General features: G+C 32.8%; 1 protein-coding gene across 1 annotated transcript in view; it reads right to left on the bottom strand.

Annotated features, from left to right (window-relative positions):
- Window positions 1–1,308: 1,308 nt before the first annotated feature.
- Window positions 1,309–23,663, bottom strand: part of LOC115244328 (probable cationic amino acid transporter) — a 102,014-nt gene continuing 79,659 nt past the window's right edge. Inside the window, exons 2-3 of the mRNA XM_029821889.1 lie at window positions 8,747–8,894; window positions 1,309–1,621 (exon numbers count right to left, since the gene is read on the bottom strand). Of these exons, the coding sequence (XP_029677749.1) occupies window positions 1,445–1,621; window positions 8,747–8,890 (321 nt within the window). The 5' untranslated portion in view covers window positions 8,891–8,894 and the 3' untranslated portion in view covers window positions 1,309–1,444. The remainder of the gene's footprint in view (window positions 1,622–8,746; window positions 8,895–23,663) is intronic.

Raw genomic sequence — 23,663 nt, forward strand, 5'->3', positions numbered from 1 at the left:
TAAAAAATCAAAATTAACAAAATGTGTTTATTTGTTTTAAAAAGAAATGTTATTTTTAGTCTATAATAACGCTCCTATCGCGCGTCTGATAACATCGAAAACGCTCAAAACGTGAGAGAAATTTCGTAGAGAGAATTATCTGCAACTTAAGTCCGCTCGCGGTCTTATATACAGTCGACAGATTTATATCATGATATATAATCGCGCGAAAGACGAATTTTCCGGATCATATATCGCGCCACTGAAATCCATATTTTCGCGGAGAATAAGGTTCTTATCTCCGGCCACACGCACACACCGTGGATTAGTTATTCTCTCTTGTATACTGCATTTCACACGCGAGAAAAATATCTGACTCTTGTCGCGCTATCCAAATCACATCTCTTGTCAAAACTCCCCAAGAAAATCCTTAAATATGTCACCCCGTTATACGCTAACAATCGCGAAAAACGTGTGTTGCACATTTTACGGAAAATAACTGAATTTTTTCCGGAAGTACGACTCACCTCCATTCACATCATTTTTCAAATCCTTTATCCTTTCATCTTATGACAAGCTATACGTAGCAAAGAAAGCACGTTTCTTTTTTTATCAATATATTTTATATTTTTCAGAAAAATATATAATTTTGGGAGTTTTTTTTTTTCGTAAGATTTCAAAAAGAGTAAAAGGCACACATAATATGTACGGTCGAGCAGATTCGGACATTTAACTTTGATAGATCTTTCGATTAAATATTTGCTAGTTCCCGACTGTCATACATCATCGTATTCAGGAGTATTATCCGTTCCGCCTCCGTCGAAGCATTGACATCACACCCACACGATACAGTAGGCGCACACACGTGGCTGTCCATCGTTAAATTGATTGTTCGTAAAAATAGTCCGGAACCCCCTTACTGCTGATGAATAAAGGCCACTTCCACTCTTTTCCCTCTCTTTTCCTCTCTTTCTCTTTCGCACGGTCGTTTCTTCGACCACGAGAATTGTGAATCGCGGCAAAAATAAATCCCTGCTTTCGTATTCCGCTCGCGTGGACCGTGCAGAGATTGGGGTCCCGTATTATTACCGCGTATTATTGCGCCGCGAAATCGCCACAATCGCGTGAAAGTCGACATAATCGTCCTACGAGAGAGAACAATCGCAACGAACAATTTCGATAAAGTCGCCAATCGGTGCTCGAAACGATTTAATCACGACTTATGTGATTCAGATAACACGACAATCGACTTATCGTTCCCGATAAAGCGCTGCTCTATAATACTGATATTATACTTCGCGAATAGCTGTTTGGAACGGATGCAAATGCGAATACAACGGCTTTACGATGAACGATTGTGACCTTTTGATCCATTTCGTGTCGAGTCGCACGATGCATCGTGTGTCTTGTCAAACGTGTCTAACCGATGATGACGGAGAAGTGTAATTTTTTTTTTTTGTTTTTTTTAGAAACTTGTGATGCACTCACCGGAAAAAATGGAAGCAATGGCTGCGATAATGAATGAGATGACGACACCAGGTCCGGCAACGCTGCGCGCCACCATTCCTGCGACAAGGTACATCCCTGTCCCGACGCAGGAGCCAACTCCTAAAGACGTCAGGTCCAGAGTCGTCAGGCACTTCTGCAAACAGTAATCGAAGAATGTATAAAAAGATCTGCGCATTTATAAATACATCGCAATGATAGATGAGAGAAAATAGTTTCTCGAATAAAGTCAACGGTGTAAAAAAGAAATTCACCGAAACATTAGACAAAGTGCCCGCAGCTTTTTTGCACTGTCGGAACTTTCAGATAGAATGCTGTCTGAATTTTTAGACACCCTTCAATTTTCAGACAAACTCTTCTGAACTCTCAGAGAAACGACCTGATGATTAAGACAGATTATCTGAAATTTCTTTCAGACATCCAGATTTGAAAATTCAGACAGAAATGTGTCTGAATTTATAGAAATTTTTTTATAGTGGAATTGATATAATATCGTCCCAATAATTTATCAGGCTAATTTACTTGTTAATTATATAAATTTAAAGTAAGCTTTTTACTCAGTTGAAATAAGCGTATTTTCTTTTTAAAGTAACAATAATACAGTTTGCTTAAACTGCATCGAAATAAAATTGTAATTTGCAGCGATCCATTCTCACAGATTAGGAGCAGAAATATTGTTTTATCTGTGAAAACGGTTAACATAAATAAAAAATAATTTCAGTCTGCTTTATTTGAATATTATATCCACGGAGATTGCTTTTTTCTAAATTTCTTTCACAATAAAAATAATTAACCGAGACAAATTATCGTTTGCGATATGGTATTTTTCGTTTCGAACAATAGATTCCCTGCACACATGTCCGATTTTTATCGCATTATTTCCCCTTTAAAAATCGATGAATCATCGCGGAAAGATATTTGATATCGCGCAACCATTACCGTCGATCGCGACCGCCAATAGCATAAGCACATACAATATGGTAAATAATATAGCGAGCATAATAGGAAAAGGTGCGAGGAACGTGATTCCGAGTTACTTCGTGGAAAAGTGCGACGGAACCTTTTCACTGCATTTCGCGCTTGTACGCATCTTTGTAGAAATAGTTATGCATCTTCTACTCGACTTCTTTCTAAAATGTCTCTCTCTCTTTCAGTGCCATTTTTATTACTTTCCTCCGATAGTTATTAATAAACGCAAAACCCTCCAAGTGTGTGCCAGGGGTTCTTTCCCACGTTGACCATGAGAGTGGCTAAAATGCTGGTGCGGATAAAAATAAAGCAATCGTGAAGTTTCTCTCGCATATCGTGTGATATTATTAACATTTCTGGCAATCGTGTAACGAAATGGATAGTCTAATCTTCCACACCCAAACAGACTTTTTTTTTCATTTACATATGTAATTCAAGAATACTTTCTTGTTATATTATTACATATTATTTTTATATGTACAATACAAAGTGTCCCATTTTAACTTTCACACCGTAATATCTCAAAAATCAGGCATTCTCAAAAAAAAAAAAAAATGTTCTAAATATGTTGTAAAATTTGAAGGGGGCTATCAAATGAGCTAACTAAATTTTGGGTCCGGCGCCCACTTTAGACCCAATAAGACCCAACTTGATTTTTTTTGGAAACCCCAATTTTTTATAATGGATTTGTATTCTACACAAAAAAATAAGGAAATTTTGTTTTGGTCATTTTTTGCTTAACCCCCTCCAATAAGCTTAATAAAGCCCCGAAAAGTCCCGATTACTTTTCTCGGATGTATATCTTCACATCCAGTTCCAGGGTCACCTTGCAGTCATCCTTTATTTAACCTTTAGGTTTTACTTTAGGCCCAAAACCCGTTTTGAGCCCAATAAGGCTCCAATAATTTTTTTTCGAATGAAAATCATGTCCTGTCCCAGATTCACGTAGCAGTCATCCTTTAGCCTCTATGCATGGATTGCATTTTGAATCTAGTTACGTTTTGAGTGTAAGGCCCGTTTTGGGCCCAATAAGGCCTTGATTACTTTTCTCACACATATTCTTTCCATACTAATGTAATTAGAATACTTGCACATAAGTATTGAATGTTGAAGGTAGATCAGAAAAGGGACATGAAGATTTTCATTTGAAAAAAAGTTATCGGGGCTTCGGACCCAAAGTAAGACCGAAAGGTTAAAGGATGACTGCAAGGTGACTGCCTGGGACTGGATGTGAAGACTTTCATCCGAGAAAAGTGATCGGGACTTTCCAGGACCTTATTGGGTCTGTTGGAAGGGATTAAGTAAAAAATGACTGAAACAAAACTTTTTTATTTTTTTGTGTAAAATACGAATCCACTATAAAAGATTGCAGTTTCCATTAAAGAAAATCAAGTTGGGTCTTATTGGATCCAAAGTGAGCGCCGGACCAAAAATTTAATCAACTCATTTAATGGCCCCCTCCAAATCCTACTTGTACTTGGAACATTTTTTTTTTTTTTTTTTTTGAAAATGCATGGTTTTCGAGATATTACGGTGTAAAAGTTAAAATGGGACACCCTGTATATATCATCTTATTTTTTATTACACGTATTATTTTATGATATTTAAACATTTATTTTAAAAAACTTTGCAGTTTTGTGTCAATTCGATTAGTCGTATAATCGATGTAATTTTAAAAAAACTTTTACATTAAGCACATATTTTTAATTGCATACAACTACAATTATAATAGCATCTCCTGCAATCATTAATAAATCAAAAAGACACGAATAAAAAATGACATTGAAGAGAAATGATGTATCGAAGCAACGTTAATTGCAGAAGTTCAGAAAATCAAATTATCTGGCTCCGCGGTGTAGTGTTACAATTAGTCAATGTCTATTGAGACGTAATTGCATGATAATAGTGGAAAGCGCACTTTACGCGATTGGCAATGCCAAAATTTAGCGAAATATCCGACATTGATATCCGCCAGATGTATCGTTGTCGTGTTCAAAATAGAAAGAATGCAACGACGTAAATTAATGCAAATCCTGCATGAATTATTACCATAGTACCCGCATTCGTCTGTCGCAACATTGACGCTGATTTATATCGTTCGCGAGAAATTACGGGAGTTTTGATAGGATTTTTGGGGTCCACGAGAAAAATATATCGCTTTTTTTTAGAAAAACCAATCTGGAAAAAATCATTTAATCCTTAATTACACAGTAGGACGAAAAATCATTCTTCCTTTCTCTCCAAAGAGCGATAGTACGTTTATGGAAGATTTTTTTGCGCTGAACACGATGCCGTTGTCAGAATTTGCCTAGCACGTCAAGATTTTAAATAAAAAAAAGTTGGAATAAAAGGGGCCAAAAATGGCGTTTTTGGCCATTTTTAACATTTTTTTGCGGCAAAAAGAAAACTGGTTTCTAAATAAACTTAATAGCATCTGAAAGTATAATTTAAGAGCTTTCAAACGAATTTTGGTTCATGATTGTATGACTTTTTTTCATCAAGTTATGGCTATTTGAATTTTAAGCTTTTCGTATAATCTACAGTACAAGAAAGACAAATATATGCTTGCGAATATGCTTACTTCATTTCTTGCAATGCTCAATTTTCGAAATACGTTTATATATTTAATACCTGTATCGTTTAAAATCCAATGTTTTCACAAAATAATAAATTTACGCGCAGACACATAGCCACTTACATAGACAAATAAACAGGTATAAAAGTTGCTTGAGAAGCGCTTTACAGTCAATAATTCCGCCATTTTGAATTGACAATTAAGTGTAATAGCATGTGTACTCAAAGTTTATACTTGACCTATTCTTTGCAAGTAAATTCATATTACAAATACTTTTTTTTATTTGCTGCTATGTATATATAAGTATGTATTTATCTTTCTTGTAAATTATACAAAATGTCTAAAATTCAAACAGCCATAACTTGATGAAGAAAAGTCGTACGATCATGAACCAAAATTCATTTGAAAGTTCTTGAATTATACTTTCAGATGCCATCAAGTTTATTTAGAAACTAGTTTTCTTTTTGCCGCAAAAAATGTTAAAAATGGCCAAAAACGCCATTTTTGGCCCCTTTCATTCCAATTTACTCTAAATTCTGACGTGCTAAATAAATTCAGACAACGTTCAGGCATCGTGTTCAGCGCGAAAAAATCTTCGGCAAACGTACTATCGCACTTCGAAAAGAATTTTGTGTCCTACTGTGTTATATTTGAATCATAAAACTCTGGGATCATATTAGCGATATTTTAGAGTAAGTTTTATTACGTGAGCAAAATTTGTTTTTCGAATTAAAACATGGGACAAACGCGTGAGAAAGAGAATCAAGTACGAAAATTTCGCAAGACGTTTATTTTTAGAAGATCTTAATGTATTATTAATTATCTTCAATAAATTTCTAAGTTCCATTACCTAGGCCAAGTTATATTCAAAATATAAAATTGATGAATAATTAATTTAATTATTCATTCCTTTGAGATTATAAACATACAGAGGAGATTAATATATGAATAATAATAAAAAACCGTACTTAATTTCATAGCAAAAATAGTCGATCGCCTTATCATCTGCGAGCAATTTCACACTGTCGGAAAATTTGTGTTTTCTTGTTAAAAAATATGCCGGTTAAAATTTTTGTGTTAAATATTTAACACATTTATGTTAAAAATTTTTTAAATAACACAATGTGTACATATTTTTAATTTTACACAATAGATATGTTCCATATTATTAATGACAGAATTTATCTGTTAAAATTTACAGAAAAAAAGCCTTGGTTGATTTTATTCTACTAGGAGTGAAAATAACTTTCAGACCGTCAATAAAAATTTTTTAAGTTAATTTCATCATTAAAAATATGTCAATTTTACACAAAATTACTATAAAGTTTGCATTCATTACTATAAAGTCTAATTATTAAATTACTAAAAGTTTCATTTTGTGTTGAAATATTAACATATTATTAATGTCACCACTTAACATATCCATATTAAGTTAAATTAATAAAAAAAATTTGTGTGGACTGTTTAGGACATGCAATATATGTTAAATATAAGCCAAATTTTCTAATAGGACACAAGTCTTACGCGCCCTGGAAGCGAGCTATATAATACACTAAATAATGAATGAATTTGGAAGTTACCCGGGACCAAAATTGCGCGCGTGCAATAAATACCGGAAATCCCCACGCGGGAAACCGTTCGAGAGATCGTCCCAAATGCATAATGTCGTTTACCGCATTCGATCCCAACGCTTGTAATCTCTAAGACCGCGTGTGTGCACTTTGGCGAGAGCAGTAGCCGATGAATTTGGCGAGAGCACGACAAAATGTATACACGCGCGTTAATATCTACGAGTATTTGCTTTCACGACACGTGTCTAATTCGATGAACATGCGTAAATTGACAACCAGCATTTACACAGTCAATACAAAAATTAATCAAAAATATCTGTGCATATATGTACGATGTACAATAGTAAAATACGACAAAACCATCCAATCGTAATTCGTCGCTTCTGTGCGAAAAAAAAATAAACGTTTCACGGCAATATTTTTTTTTTTTTAACACGAAATAAAATATATACAGGATGTTCCAGGTCAAGTCAATGAAACTTCAGGATCTTATAGGAAATTGAATTTGGAACAAAAAAAAGTTTCTATAAATACAGGTCCGGAAATGCTTTAGAAAGATATAGCTAATAAACTTTTTGTAAGTAATTAGAGTTATGATCAAAATTTAATAAGAACATTTTTATGTTTGCATTTGCAATGTTTGCATTACGAATGTAGTGTTTACACAAAGACTATCGAAAAGTGTTTTTTTTTTTTTCAAGTTTCTACTTTTATCGTTGTTTTGAGTTTATTTTCTTTTGAACGCTTTATCAAAATTAAATAAAATTGATGTAATTTAGTTTGTTATTTAATTATCCATCAGATTTATTTCATTACTTTTTTTCAAATGAATAAAGAATTATGAAGCTATTTTTAAAAATTATCAAAAAAACGTGATTTTTCGAAATTTATTAGCTATAACTTTTTAACGAATCATTTCCGGATCTATGTTTATGGAAATTTTTTTGTTTCAAATTCAATCTCTTTTTATAAGATCCTGAAGTTTCATTGATTTGACCTGGATATTTCTCCACAAAATATCCACTCAATTAAATTATCGAAGTTTGCGATTTTAAATCTTTTTCCATCGGCACAAAATGAACGTTTCAAGCAATGTCGATCAAAATACTTGTCCGTTCTCAATGACTATCGCGTAACGAACTACACTTGTCCCTCGCATCGTTTAGTAGCCTCCATTCGGATTTCTCGCGTGCTACTTTCGCATTAGATAAAATTTACGCTTTAGCCACAGCCAGTCTTTTACTTGTGTATATGTGTCGAGCCTGTGCTACTTTTCCTACGGAAAGTGGATCGGCAATTGGGAAACTTTGCGACGGTTTATGTGCGTTTCAACTGCGGTACCGTCTGCTAGAAACGTCCACCGATGTAAAGTAATGGCTTTGCAGCATCGGCCACTACCATCGCAGTTAGAAATACAAAAGTTACTTAGAGATACAAAAAGTTTGCCGTATTTCTCTTAGCGGTGCGACTGTGAAAGCCGACAGAAATAACGCGATGCGAATCGTCTGGATACATACACTAAAAAGAAAATTTTTTCAATCAAATAAATACATTTTGTTAATTTTGATTTTTTTTTTTACTTAAATAAATATATATTTTGTTTCCAAAAATGTTTTGCAATATTAAATAAATTATTATTTACATGTAATAAAAATTATAATTTTTAAAATACATTATTTAAAATTCATTATTTAAAATTTTAATATAGAAAAATATTTATATTTGAAGATTTCTCTTTCGTTCTCTCTGTCAAAGTAAAGAAAATTTTCTTGTAAATTTCTATCAGCAGGCACGCACGTAGAGATCCCTCATTTTCACCGCTCTAATAGTCTGCCTGTCACTCTAATTGATAATTAAGAACAACGCTCACCGTTAAACGCCTGCCTCTTTAATTAACCCTCCACACTCACATTTGTTTTTAGTTGCCTTTCTGCTCACGCTAGGCTCACTAGCTTCCTTTATTCATTCAAGTAGCAACTCTAACAAGCAATTGGAGGGGAAACACAATGACCGACCTAACAGTGCCGTGAATAAAAATGCGAGAAAAAATGAAAATTTCTCATAATTTAAGATATATCCTTAGAATTCAAAGTACGAGATCTTTGCAAAAATTGTTAAAAATTATATCGTCCATTATTTTCATTACCTGTAATTTCTGCTTGGAGTCGGCTGGATGAAGTGGCTCGGGACCGGTTTTGGGCTGATTACCCTGCAGATTTTCGATGTTCTTTGTACGTATCAGCTTGCCAAAGAGCTCGAGGCCCTTCTCCCGGTCCAGATCGAGCTTCATTTTTCTGCAAATGAAAGCGAGAGAGGACAGTTATTCACTCACGCGCTCGAAAAAGAAAAAGTAAGGATATCACAATAACAGGAAGCTTTTGATCGATGTTTCCAAACATTCTATGTATTACGGTGTGTATGTGTATGTGTACGTGATACATAATACATATTACATATAATATGACACAGAAAACGCATCAGCAAAAAGGGAAAGACGCGGATGATATAATAAAACAAGGCTCGAGCATCTATCAACTGTCAGTTGATCAGCTGTTGAAAAGAATGGGGGAGAAAATAACGATTATAAAATAAATATCTGTAAAAATATATAAATAATCTCAATTTTTGTGAAACGGAAATTAAAGAAATATACGTTCTACGCAGAAATACATCAGATATGTAATAGTCAGTGTGCGTAAAAAATAATTAAAAATGTCGACAATGTATAAGACTATTATTTCCAACGGAGGGTTAATAATATCTGTCTGTACATAATCCCTTTACAAGATTAAAAATAGCTTCCGCTACGAGTACGGTGAGTAGTTTAAAGGTTATCAAATAAATAAGGATAGACAAGTCGTATGTTGTTTATCAAAACTTTCGGGTTATTGTTTTCGATATTTTAGACAGTGGTATTAAAAATAGAGAAATCAGAAATCATATTTTAAAAACGTGAATAAGGATAAAATATTTTTCATGAAATGTATGTTATATCAAAAAAAAAAAATTAATGAAATATCCACCGAGAGAATAAATCATACAATTTATTACGATGAGAGCGAAATAACTACCACGCTAATACAAATGAGAACAATTTCAAATATCGAACGCTATGAAAAAAAAAAAAAATTGTTTGCGTCGCGAATTCCATCCGTCTTCCCGTCTAGAATTACTTGAACGACGTAGGCGCGAAAAAAATGGCTAACTCCGCGGCATAATCGAATCGCAAATCGATTGTTTCCGGAGACAAACGAGCTTTGAGAAAAAAAAAATGTTGCGTGTGACACATGTGCTCGATGCTCTTTTCTCCGGCTCGCTTGTTCTCACGGTCAGAAGTCACATACACGAATTATTGATTTATTATCCGGCAAGAAGCGCTTCTCCTCAACGTCATAGCTTTCGCACGTCCTTCTAGTCCTGAAGATAAAAAGTTATGTTTTTGTTATCTTGTTAAATTATTCAATAATTCCCGAAATCGCGACACTAAGATTTTAATTGTTTGAAACTGCTAAAAAGGTCAGATTATTTGTCATTAATGTACAATATAATATATAATTTTTTAATTTCTCTTTTTTTATCGAATCCTCTGCGTTTTTAATATATAATTTTTTTATAACAAATTTATTGAATTTTTAATTTAAAACAAACTCTTTCTCGATTAAAATGTCAAAGTATCACTATCTTAAAACATAATTAAAAAATTTTATTGTGCCACAGCTCTAAAACTCTAACAGATTTTGTTCTTCTCAGAATGTTAATTCTTATTTTTACGTTATATGCGTATCTGATATATTATAGATATTATAAAAGATGTTGCAACAAATGACAAAAACTTGCAAAAAAAAAGGAGATCGCACGATATTCAGTTGAATTATTTCGAGAGAGATATTTCCATAAATCGGCGCATACGGCACAGAATTGGGAATAGAATTGGAATAGATATTCGGTGAATAATTCCAATGGGATATCGCGGACATATTGGGACGATTACTCATCTCGATTACCCTCTCGAGTCCGATTAAAGCGAGAGGAGTCGCGCTACATTCGCAATCCGGCCGTCGTTTGTAATGCAGACGCGATGCACTCTTCGCGACGGATTATGCAAACAACGAGCAGCTGGGATAATCACTGAACGAGCGAACGGGAAGGTGAGGGATACTCTCGGTGTATTACAGAGAATAAATTATTCAAGCGGCACACACGCGGCCGAAAGGCTGCAGGCAAACTTTACTCGTCCCTCGATAATAGATTTTCAAGGTACGCCAGGAATTTTGTTCAAGAAGGGAGACAGCAGCATGTGCGACACGTCATGTTGACAAGTCACGAAATCTGTATCACTCTGAACGAACGAGCGAAATTTCCCAGAAATATAAGTTGCACCCGACGAGATTTATTCCACGACCGAATTACAATTTTAGATATATGAATTCTGACGAATATAAATATGTAACAGAAGCAACCATTTTTTAAACTTTCTTTTCTATTTTTTAAAATAAAATATAATAGTGGAAATGCACACATAGTCCACGATATTTGAAAAGCCATTTTTTCTATTTCTCTCTCTCCCCCTCTCTCTCTCTCTCTCTCTCTCTCTCTCTTTCTTTTTTTCTATTTTGAATAACGCATAAAAATAGTTTTTAATAGTAAAAACGAGTGATTTGGTCTGGAAGCAGCAGTAGGTTTGTCGCGAAATCGACCGACCGGATTCCGCATAATCACACTTTAACGTGGCAGAATGCAATTAACTCTTTGTATGTTACTCATAATATCTCGCATCGGGAACATTAACAGTCCCTTTACGTCACTTCTCTCATGTTGGGTCTTGTCATTATCCAAAAATCAATTGTACTAACGGCTTGCTTTTACACGAGTCGATTTTTCGATTGCAAGATATACATTTTAAGAAATCTTTATCTCAATTTAAAAAATAAAAAATTGAGGTTTCTGTATTATAATATAATTAATATTTATTATAAAAAATTAATATTATCACACTATGTATATATTATGATTAATTGACATATGGAATGATATAGAAACGTCACGCTACTCGTTATTCTTAAATTTCCAGGAAACGTCAGCTTCAAAGATGGCGACAGTATGATACGACACGCACGAGCGGCAAATTGATAGGTTGAAAAATTTCGACAAAAACAGCCTGTGCAGGAAAATTGCGATCTCCACGAAAGAAAATAATACCATAGATCCGTTTCGTCGTAACGCGATCTTTCTCGATGATACCGCGAGTTTTTAATTAAGAACGACGCGCGCTCGTGTCGCTGCTTATCGCGTGGATATCGTGCCGAAACATTTGCGATGAAAAAAAGAAGCGTGTTCGCGTTTTCGATCCTTGCCCCACCATTAATGCTTACAACCTTTGCCTTTCTTTCCGGAAAAGTAAGCATGCACAGTTGAAAAATTTGTGTTAGATTTAACATATATCATAGCATGTCTCAAACGGTCCACACAAATTCCACAAATCTTTGTGTTAATTTAACATAATATGGATATGTTAAATGGTGACATAATACTATGTTAATATTTTAACACAAAATAAATGCAAACCACAAAATAATTTGAAATAAATTTTGTGTAAAATCAACATATTTTTAATAATAAAATTAACTTAGAAAAAAAAGTTATTGACGTTTGTAGTCACTCTCACTTCTATTGCAAATTAAAATCTATTTTTTCTATAAATTTCAACATATCCTGTCACTAATAGTACAGAACATATCTCAGAACATCGTGTTATTTTTATACTTTTTTTTTTTCAGTTGTTTTAATAATTGAACATTTGAATTTAATTAACACAACAGCAATATTAGTTAAATTAATACATGAAAGTGTTAAATATTTAACACAAAAATTTTAACCGGCATATTTTTTGATAAGAAAACACAAATTTTTCAACTATGCAACGTTGCAGAAAAGCACGGTTTTTTTTTCTACCCACCTAATTCACCTAAAACTGATTTTTTCTCGCTGAAATATCTCTCGATACGAATTTAATCTTCTTAATGACAAGATGCAATAAAGATTTGTGCGTTTGTGCCGTTTACTCGCGAAATGCGCTATTACGTGATTATCCTACCAAAGTTCTCCGTTTCCATTGCGAGGAGAATCGCGAAAGCCACTACGAGCTTGGGATAATAATCCGAGTCGAACGCCGGAAGCCAGATCGCTTTTAGCATGATTTACGACGCGCGTGTCGGCGACGGGAGTAATCGCAATGAGACCAAAATTTGCCGAGGGAATCGATAAATCTCGCGACGAGACGATCGCTTTCAGAACGCACGCGCGAAAGCGGACAATAAACGATTATATATGCGTCGAGAAATGCGATAAACTTTGGGCGCGAGTTAGTGACTGCAAACGCCAATAACCGGCTTTTTATGAATGAGCGGACGTGAATAATTAGGAATGTAATTATCGGGACTGCGGTACTAATGGGCATGCCATTAGTAAATGGACGAAATAATTATATCCTCGCGATGGTGATTACTCCACAATTTGGTTCAACGTTCAATCTGTCTGTATTACAGCCTAAGCTGAAACGTCAGCGATAAAATAATTTTGTGACAAAAGATGGACGAGGGAGCTTCTATCACAGAACAATAATATTTTCTAAATTTTCTTTCAAATATCCGAATACAGAAAGGAAAATATTACTTATGTTAGCGTTAAAAAAATATTATCTTGTGATATACGTGGAACACTATATTTAAAACAATCAAGTCTAGGCAAGTCTTGGAAGGATTTAATATAAACGTAACAATCACAAAGAAATCTATAGAGATAAGAAAGAAAGTGTACCTAAGAAAGAATCGGTCTTGCGCGTTTATGTCAATACACAATTTGCACATTAAAAAAAAGTATACTAAATACCAAAAAATTTTTTTGATTTAAGAAAAATGATTTATTTAAATATTTACAAAGAAATTATAAGTTATTTCAATCAAGCAGCAAATATATTTGAATTAGTAAAATATAAAATAAAAGCAATATATGCTTTTATTTGCAAATAAAAAAATTATATTAAATTTTTTATCTTTATTATACTAAATTACTTCCTTTAAAAAAACGTTTTTTTTAATTTTTGCTTGCTTGTTCCAAAAATACAGGTTTTCTTTATTTTAATAAATAATTTTTTATCTTTAAATAAATGCTCTTTTATATTAAAATTTTAAATGATTTATTTTAAAAATTATAATTTTTATTACATGTAAATAATAATTTATTTAATATGACAAAACATGTTTGGAAACAAAGTATATATTTATTCAAGTAAAAGTTAGCAAAATGTATTTATTTGATTGAAAAGAATTTTATTTTTAGTGTATATATATAATTGTACAAATGAAAATTTTCCCTTTCTTTTTCTCTTCCTCTTTCTTTCTCTCTTCTCGACATTGTTAAGCTCGAAATTCGAAAATTTAAAGGTTGATATTTACGAGATTGATATTGGCACAGTATCAAATTTTAAAAGAGATCGGTTACTTTTCGCTGGCCTAAATAGACGAAGCGCGAGAATATCGAGCGTCGTACGTATATAGCTGAACGTAAAACGCGAAGACAAATTGCCGGGGAAACGCCGTGTCTTTCCGATATTTTCTCAAGCTCGAGAATTCGAAGTAGACCGCCATTCGGCCAAAACGCACGAGTGAGCTATCGAACTATTAGGATGACGGGGTACGATGCGCGCACACATCGACATTGACAAATTACATCGATACATCGTGTGGCATATTTACGCGTTGATTTTCGAACACACGCATGCGAGGGTCAAGCAAATCGTTAGCTAATAAATTTGCCAAACGTGTCACGTTACACAATCGGTTTGCGTTACCCGCATTAACTCTGGGTCCACTTGTCGTCGGAAAACGTTACATCATTTTCACGTAAATATTTTCGATAAAGTGCAAATAAGTATCAATAGTCGAGTAAAAAATTAAAAGCATCTTCTTTTTAACAATTCTGTTTTTTTTTTTTTTATATATTTACATATGAATGAGAAACTAATCTTTTAATTTTAAATGAATTGCAAATTTAAAATTTGATAGAACTCGATTTGACATTGGTCGTAATTTATTTATTTCAATTTTCTTTCTCTATCATCAATTTTTAATCAATATTATTTGATAATTTATTGAGCGAAAAAAATACACAAATATATAATAAAAATAACTATAATCTATATAGCGGATTATCTCTCAGCGATATGATGTTTAATCCTAGAATTTAATTCAAAATGTAAACTGGGATTTATTCGTTATTGTTTAACAGAAAATTTTAGTAGCGTGAAAATTATTCGTTGGATTTCACCCGGTTTCGTATCTGCGTATCGACCGAAACGCGATTAAACTCCCGTTTATTCTTTTTGATAAATAGGCTTTGCCGAGCGCGCAGTCGTTAATACCTCTTTGAGTTTTATCGCTTTTTGCGCGAGTGATCAGGATCGATCGTTAACACGGCGACCGATTTCGTTGAAATAGCGTGCCGTTGTAAAATCTCGCCGATCCTTTTCACTTATACAACCCCGTTCCAATTAAACATTAATCATATCTATATTATTAAAAGCAGCAATAATAATCGCGGATATAATTGTCTAAAAAAAAAAAAAAAAAAAAAACAAATCCTCTGAATCGTTAAAAGTATTATCTGGATAATTTCATTTTAGCCGAACGTGTTATGTACCTTTTCTTTGTGAAAAAGTTTCAATATTATTTTAAAAAGAGATAACGAGGATCCCTCTCTTTATGATTTTCTGTCCAATTATTTATATCTTTTATCCTTTGTATGAACGCAAATTATGTGAATATTTAAACATAATCATATTTTTGAGATTATTTTAATTACAAAAAAAAAATGTTATTTACACTGTAATTAATTGCAAGTCGGTTTTACTTTCAAGTTTGTAACAAAATAAAATTATAATTATATAAATAGCAAAAAAAGAAAATGTATTTAAATAGATATACATGAAAGAGATAAATCTTATTAAAAGATTATTGTGTGTGCTGCAACATATAAAAGCGTCGATTTTTTATATACAATATTAGCAATGCAGCTGAGTATGACTTATAATTTATAATGGTACAATGACGAGATTGCATATACACTCTCCCACATAGACACATAACTCTGCTTCGAGTGGATTTATATGCTTACTCATGCACTCCTACGTTGTGTATTTATTACAATGGAACCACATGTCCTTTCGAAGCATATTGCAACGTTGATCGTAATCGATTTCATCGAGATGCGGTTAGTGATCGAGCTCGATGATTGGTTCAGTCCCCGATTATGTGTATCGGGAAGAGATCTCAGCTTTTTTTCACGCGGTTATTTCAGTATGTGCATTACAATGCTCGCTTACATCGGTTCCAAACAACTTTATCTACAGCCTGACATTTCAACGTTAAAGCCATCCCGACATGTTATTGATATCTGAGAAATCGGAAAAGATTGTACTAACGTCAGAAGAGGAAATGTCACCATGTAAAATTCAATATCCCAGATGCAAAAGTGCATATATGGATATTAGATTTTTCTTCCGCGTTGTAAACTTAAAAATAACAGTAAAATATTAACTTTTCACCTTTTATATAAATTGGATTCTTGAATTTTTTACACAAAAAAGATTTCACTATATATCTTTAGCTGTTGATGTGTCATAAAATAATCTTTAATTCCCCCCCCCCCCCCCTCTTCTCTCTTTCTCTCTCTTTCTCTCTCTCTCTCTCTCTCTGCATGCCTCCAGAGAGAAAAAGAGAGGAGAAAATACAGATTATTTATAGCCACACATTTTTCTTTCTATTGCAGGACGGCACCAATATAAGTAACGGCACAGATGAGATTCTTTATTGAATATCTTGGATCCTCGAGAGACGCGTAAAGAGAGAAAGTTTGGTAATCGCGAAAAAGTTTGCGTTGAGTTATCGGTGCGACTGACTTTTTGGCTCGGTGCAGGCTGCAGTCTCGCAAAGTACGCCGCGAGTGCGACGAATATAAGGGTTTTCGTGTCGCTAATTTATGACGAGAGAAAGAATTCGACCCGCTCCTTTACCTCGTGGTAAATTGGAAATTGTATGTCTAAGGTCGACACACACACACACACACACACGATTCTTTCTTCAAAGGAAGTACGCGTAAGGAAACCCTCTTTCTCGTGTACATAAGGGTATTTTGCATGTGTAGGAATACATGTATATACGTGGGCGTGCTAGTACTGGCATCATGGTTGTTTTAATGGCATCGGAAGGGCGGGAGGGAGGGAGGGGTTGAACATACCGCGGGGTCGGGATCGATAACCACAAAATCGCCAACCTGCTATCGGTCAGAATACGGGAGCTGAATTTCCTCTTTCGTTCTACGAAGTATCTTCTTTTACGTACAAAGTACGATCGACGTTCTGGTTATAAGGGATAATTTTATTTCCAAGTTCCTACATGTAAGGGAGAGGGAGGGGGTTTTATATATCAGGCGGACGTGTTCGAGAAGAGAGATAGAACGGACATTATATATGAATTTTACGTATATATTTTTACTATGGTGTGATAAAAAGTAAAAACGTGATTAAAATGTAATCAATTTATAGCATATTCAATATGTATATATAAAGTTAATTAAATGTTATTTAAACCGCGCGTGGTTTCTAATTATCGCTTGAAAAAATGCATTGTGGAAAATTGCCTGCTTACCTTATTAGTAAAAATTAAAAAATGCGATAACATATTACACGTAATCGCTTGTATAATGACATTTAAGTATCGATTCTTTCGTGGGCGAACCAAGGATTTAGATTAAACGCATTTTAAATGAAATTCCGCGGGACTCCACGAGTCTCTTCTTCTTTCTCGAATGTTCGTAATTTCCTTGGAAATTTCAAGATTGACGTTACGCCGCGTAGAGTGCAAAAGGTTGTTTAGCACACACGAGAGAGAGATTTTTTTCCTCTTGAAGAAGGCAAAATATATCGAACACGATTCTTTCGCTATAATCAAAAGAAGAAATAAACTACCGCGATCAATAAGAGACACGTATCGACTTAAATAAAATTAATACACCTTGCTCACGATTTACTGACGCGAAAACGCGACTCACCGACTTGGAAATTTCTGTAAAACTGCCGTTTCTTGCATTAAAAATGAATTTTTTTTCAATAATATAAATACATTTTGTTAATTTTGATTCTTTTTTACTTAAATAAATATGTACTTTGTTTCCAAAAATGTTTTGTTATATTAAATAAATTATTAATTTATATATAATTTTTTTATTTTATATTTTATTAATTGATATAGCTAATTCCTTTATGTATTTATATAAATAATTCTTCTAAATAAAAAAAAATTTGTTTGAGTTTAATATATTTTTCAGTGTATATCTTTTTAATTTTATTTTTTTTTTTTTGCAATTAAATCTCATTTCTTATAGAATTATTAATTGATATAATTATGTCTTTTTTTCATACATATTTGATCGGTTCAATCGCGTGTATATTATTTAATTGATTTAATCGGTGAAATTTCCTAACTGTCCTGAGAATTAATGTGTAATTAAACAATTACGTTCATCAGCTTAATGATCGCAAATTTCAAACACACGATGCCGAGAATATATATTATATACTACATTACATGACATAATCTCTCTGTCTCTCTCCTACTTTCTCTCTCCGCTATTTATGCATACAAATAACGCTTGATACGCGGTCGTGCACTTTAGATGGAGCACCTTAGACACCTTTATCACAGTATATGTATAGCCAGGTAACTTTGCGACGTCAGCCAGTTCGCTCGGATAAATTTGCCAAACTGGCGAAGTTTTAGCCGATGGTGTGATCGTTCTTCGAATTACACGCGCTGATAACGAGATCGAGCTACAGATTCATCGTACATTATTAACTTTTTATCACACTGAAGTATGGAATGTTTAAGAAAAAGAGATATGTATTACGTCAGCGTATTAAAATAAATTGTCTTAGCTTTACGAGGCTGAATGATAATTACAAGTTCCTTTAACTCGAACTATGTGTCGCTCCGTTATTTTAACAACTGAAACTTTTCTTTTCTTCAATAATGTCTCGTTACTTCTTATACCTATCTCTCTCTCCCTTCATAAACTTTTTTCTAAAATAATTGATGCAATTATAAAACCGTTTGGATCATGCACAGTTGGAAAATTTATATTTTCTTGTTAAAAAATATGCCGATTAAAATTTCTGTGTTAAATATTTAACACATTTATGTGTTAATTTAACATATTGCTGTTGTGTTAATTGAACTCAAATGATAAATTATTAAAACAATTAAAAAAAGTAACAATAAAAAATAACACGACGTGCACATATTTTTAATTTTACATAATAAATTATATTCCGTATTATTAATGACAGGATTTATTCGTTAGAATTTACAGAAAAAAATGTTAATTTTATTCTACAACAGAAATGAGAATGACTACAGATTGTCAATAACATTTTTTCAAATTAATTTTATCATTAGAAATATGTTGATTTTACATAAAATTTATTTCAAATTACTATGAACTTTGCATTCTCATTTTGAAATATTAACATAATATTAATGTCATCATTTAACATATTCATATCATGTTAAATTAAAAATTTGTGTGAATTATTTGGGACATACGATATATGTTAAATTTAACCCAAATTTTCCAACTGTGTACAATAATAACAACAACGCCAGCTTTGATCTTCTCAGAGATACCTCGATTTTATATATAATTCGACATTTTGTTTCCTCGCAACTTGCGCGAATTTAAGTTTTGATTGCTTCGCAACTTTCAACGCGAAGATCTCATGGTATTTGGATTCAATTATTCCGAATGCAGATCGTGCTCGTCTCGTTGTAGTTCATTCTGATATGCTATGTAACTCGCAAAATACTCGTCCCGTTGTGTGGAATTGCCCGTAACAAGAGCATAAAGCGTATAAAAGAGATTTTATCGCTGCCATTGTCGCGCATAAATCACGCTATGGGAATGCGAAGTTTCACATTCTCATCCTAGTATCAAAACGTAAAAACAGTTCCGCTGCAGCGTCATTTGCTTAATGCCATGACTATATATAACGCGAGAATGTAACGCGTCAACGATAGATACCGAATTTAATCTGATATTAATCCTGAAATCCGCAAAGTTATAATCGAACTAAGCCAAAAAAAATTGGGATTATTTTTGCAAATAATATATATGATTAAAAAATATGACAAAGTTATATTTCTTACCTTGCTTTTGATATATATTAATAAAAATTATTTTATTTTAATCATACCTTATTATAATTTCCTTTCGCAATTAGAAAAAAAAAAATAGAATATGGAAAAATAATTTACAGAATTCATTTGCCATTTCTCCTTAAATAAGTAAATATTAAATAGTTTTAATAATTATTTTACATGCAATACAATAAATAAAAATAAATTGACTTAATATTTTTAGTGTAAAAAAAAATTTATTTGATTTTTGTAAGATTAATTTATCGAATTTATTGAAAAATTGGTCATGAATAGCCAAGTCCAATCACATCGGATAAAATGAAAGAGCATTATCGTTCTCGGGCAAACGTCACCGCACGTAATGGAATCGTTCTTGTGGAAAATCTTGCGGAAGATAATTAAACGAACACGGCCGACATTGCCGCGGAACGTGGAAATTCCTTCCCTATAAAGGCATCCCCGGTCAATACCGACACGCTCTTTTGAATAACAGGTCGAAATGCTCGGGTTTCTTCGAATAAGATCCTCGAGCTTTCTTCCATTTCTCGTGTTTCCTCTCACCATTCGTTCGTATTATTGCACCACAAACTCTTCGGCACTTTCATCTGCACAAAGCTCATCAAAATCCAAACAATCGAATATTCCTGACTTCTCTCTGAAAACAGCACGAAAAGCTTTGCACAGAAATGAAAATTACAAAGGAAATTAGAAAACAATGACACTCTCGCGTTCGATTGTGTATATAAATAATTCTAGGTTGCGACAAAATCAAACTATATATAGTGAAACATAATATATAATAGTGAAATTTAATGCGAACTTTTACATTAGATCGTTGCATGTAAAACATTCACTTCAGAAAATTTAAATTGAGCTAAAAATTCGAATTGTTTGTAAAGTAAATGTTCTTTGATTAAAGTATATTATATAAAAGTAAAGAGTACATATTTATGAATTTATGAATCAATTAATTACAATTGTAAATTCTTCAGAAAGTTTGTTAAACTTTCGAAGATTACGAGAATCGTGACAAAAAATTCGATTAACATTATTCTATTTTACGATTACAAAATAAAATAGAAATATATATATTGAGAAAAAAATTACGTTGCCTAGGATAAATAGAGTGGAAATTGATTTGAAATCGGTCTAATAAAAGCTATTACATAATTGACGATACGACAAAATAAATTCAGATTCGTAATAAGGTTCTTTATATACGATTCCCATTGCTTACACAGTTTGAATCCGTTTTTTAATCTCAATTTCAATGAATGCATAAGCGGCCCTTATGTAAAATTTCTCAGGCAAGTACACGCTTGGAAAATTTATGTTTTCTTATTAAAAAATATGCAGGTTAAAATTTTTGTTAAATATTCAACATTTAACATTTATGTGTTAATTTAACGTGTTGTTGTTACGTTAATTGAACTCGAATGTTAAATTATTAAAACAACTAAGAAAAGTGTAAAAATATCACGACGTGCACATATTTTTAATTTTACACTATAAATTATGTTCCGTATTATTAATGACAGGATCTTACCTGTTAAAATTTACACCAAAAAAATGTTGATTTTATTCTACGATAGACGTGAGAGTGACTACAGACTGTCAATAACATTTTTCTAAGTTAATTTTATTATTAGAAATATATTGATTTTATATCAGGTCTATACCTAATATTGCCATTATTCGGAGAAGTATTATCAGCAACTGGATAATTGAAATACAGCAGTCCAGAAAAAGAGGCCGGCGATGTTCAATAGGAAGAACATCATACTGCATCATGATAATGCCAGGCCACATGCTGCTTTGGGGACTCGTCAAAAAATTGCAGAACTAGGCTGGGAAATTCTGTCGCATCCACCATATTCCCCGAACTTAGCACCCTCCGACTATCACTTGTTTTCGTCCTTACAAAATTTTTTGAGGGGCAAAAAATTCAAAAAGGAACAAGATATCAAACAAGCACTGGTTCGCATCAAAAGATAAAACATTTTTCGAAAATGGAATATACAAATTGCCCTTACGCTGGCAAGAAATCATTAATAATAATGGCAATTACATTATTTAATAAAGTTTATTGACGGTAATAAAAATTTGTATTTTGTTTTATTCCAAAAACGGACAGAACTTTCCGGTAGACCTAATATATAATTTATTTCAAATCACTATAAAGTTTGTATTAATTTTGTGTTGGAATATTAACATAGTGTATTAGTGTCATCTTTAATATATCTATATTATGTTAAATTAACACAAAAATTGATCGATATATGTTAAATTTAAGCCAAATTTTCCAACTGTAATCTAAACATTATATTACGGAATATTTTCCGTCGAATTTATTATAAAATTGCGTACCGGCCTCCTAATATCTGACCGATATTATACAATCCTCGCGTGCTAGCCTAGAAATTCTCTCTTTTTTATCCCACCCACCCTGATTGTTACCCTTCATTGCTATCCGCTCACGTCATTGTATCCTCTCGCAAACGAGCCATGAGGAAAAAAACTTTCCATTCTCTCGCGTGCACTACAAAGGAAGGAAAGAGAAGCAAAATTCTTTTCCCTGTCTTATATCTTAAAATGCTTTGCATGCCTTTGAAAATGCACGAGCCCTCCTTAAAAAAAAAAAAAAAAAAAAAAAAAAAAAATACGATACCGCGATTGTACCACGTCACTCTTATCGTCCGACTTTGAGTCATCCCGCCTATTCATACGCTCAAATTACGTTATTACAGAGACGGGCGATTATAGCAAAGAGCAACGAGATGCACTGGAAAAATAGAAGAATCTATTCTCGTGTTAATTAGTGTTGTCCTACATTCTTACACGCTTGAGTTTACATGTAAATTGCGAAAAGATTGGCTTTATTCTCGTCAAAGAATTTGCCATTAAAATTATTACGCGACAGTTTTTGCGATATTCGTAGTCAGGGTTGGAAACGTTACTCTATAAAAGTAACACGTTACCGTTACGGTTATTTTTTGTAAAAAGTAACTCGTTACTGTTACTCGTTACTGATTTTAAAAAGTAACGCGTTACGGTTACCGTTACTTGGAAAGTAACAATTCGTTACTTTTCCGTTATGTTTTTGTTTTTTGTAATGCTAAAATAAGCTATTAGATTATAAAATTATTTAATAATCAATATTAAATGTAATAATCTATGTTACAATTAAAAACTCTAAATTAGTCTATATAGCAAGCGTTTTTTATATTAAACTTATTTAATGATTCTAATTTTTTATGTTAATGCCTTTACTTTTTAATACATTTATCTTTATAGGAATTTAAATTGTAATTTACAAATTTCAATTTTGTCGAAAATTTTTATCAAACATTGTTTTTAAATATTGATAAGAGAAATATTGATATTATTAAGAGTGTATTCCAATATTCACTGCCAGTATTGTAAAATCTATAATTTACGTTACTATAGATTTTCAGTACTGGCAGTGACTATCAGAATGCAGCCTATGATAGAAGGCTACAAAATATTTTTCAAAAAATACATCTTTGAATACATTTATTGAATAGATATAAGATAATAAAGAACCAAAAAATAACGATAAAAGTAACGGCTAATTCGTTACCGTTACTGTAAAAATGTAACGACGTTACCGTTACCGTTACAAACAGAAAAAAGTAACGATCGTTACCGAAAAAAAGTAACTGTAACGGTAACGACGTTACAAGTAACGCGTTACTTCCCAACCCTGGATAGCCCTAAATCCGTTAACAACGGACACTCTATTTTACGGCTGTAGAATAATATTTGTTTGGCGGTGCAATGAACAAGCGATATAAT

This window comes from Formica exsecta, unplaced genomic scaffold (genome assembly GCF_003651465.1).
Source record: "Formica exsecta isolate Colony F162 unplaced genomic scaffold, ASM365146v1 scaffold81, whole genome shotgun sequence".
In the NCBI taxonomy this organism is placed as follows: domain Eukaryota; kingdom Metazoa; phylum Arthropoda; class Insecta; order Hymenoptera; family Formicidae; genus Formica; species Formica exsecta.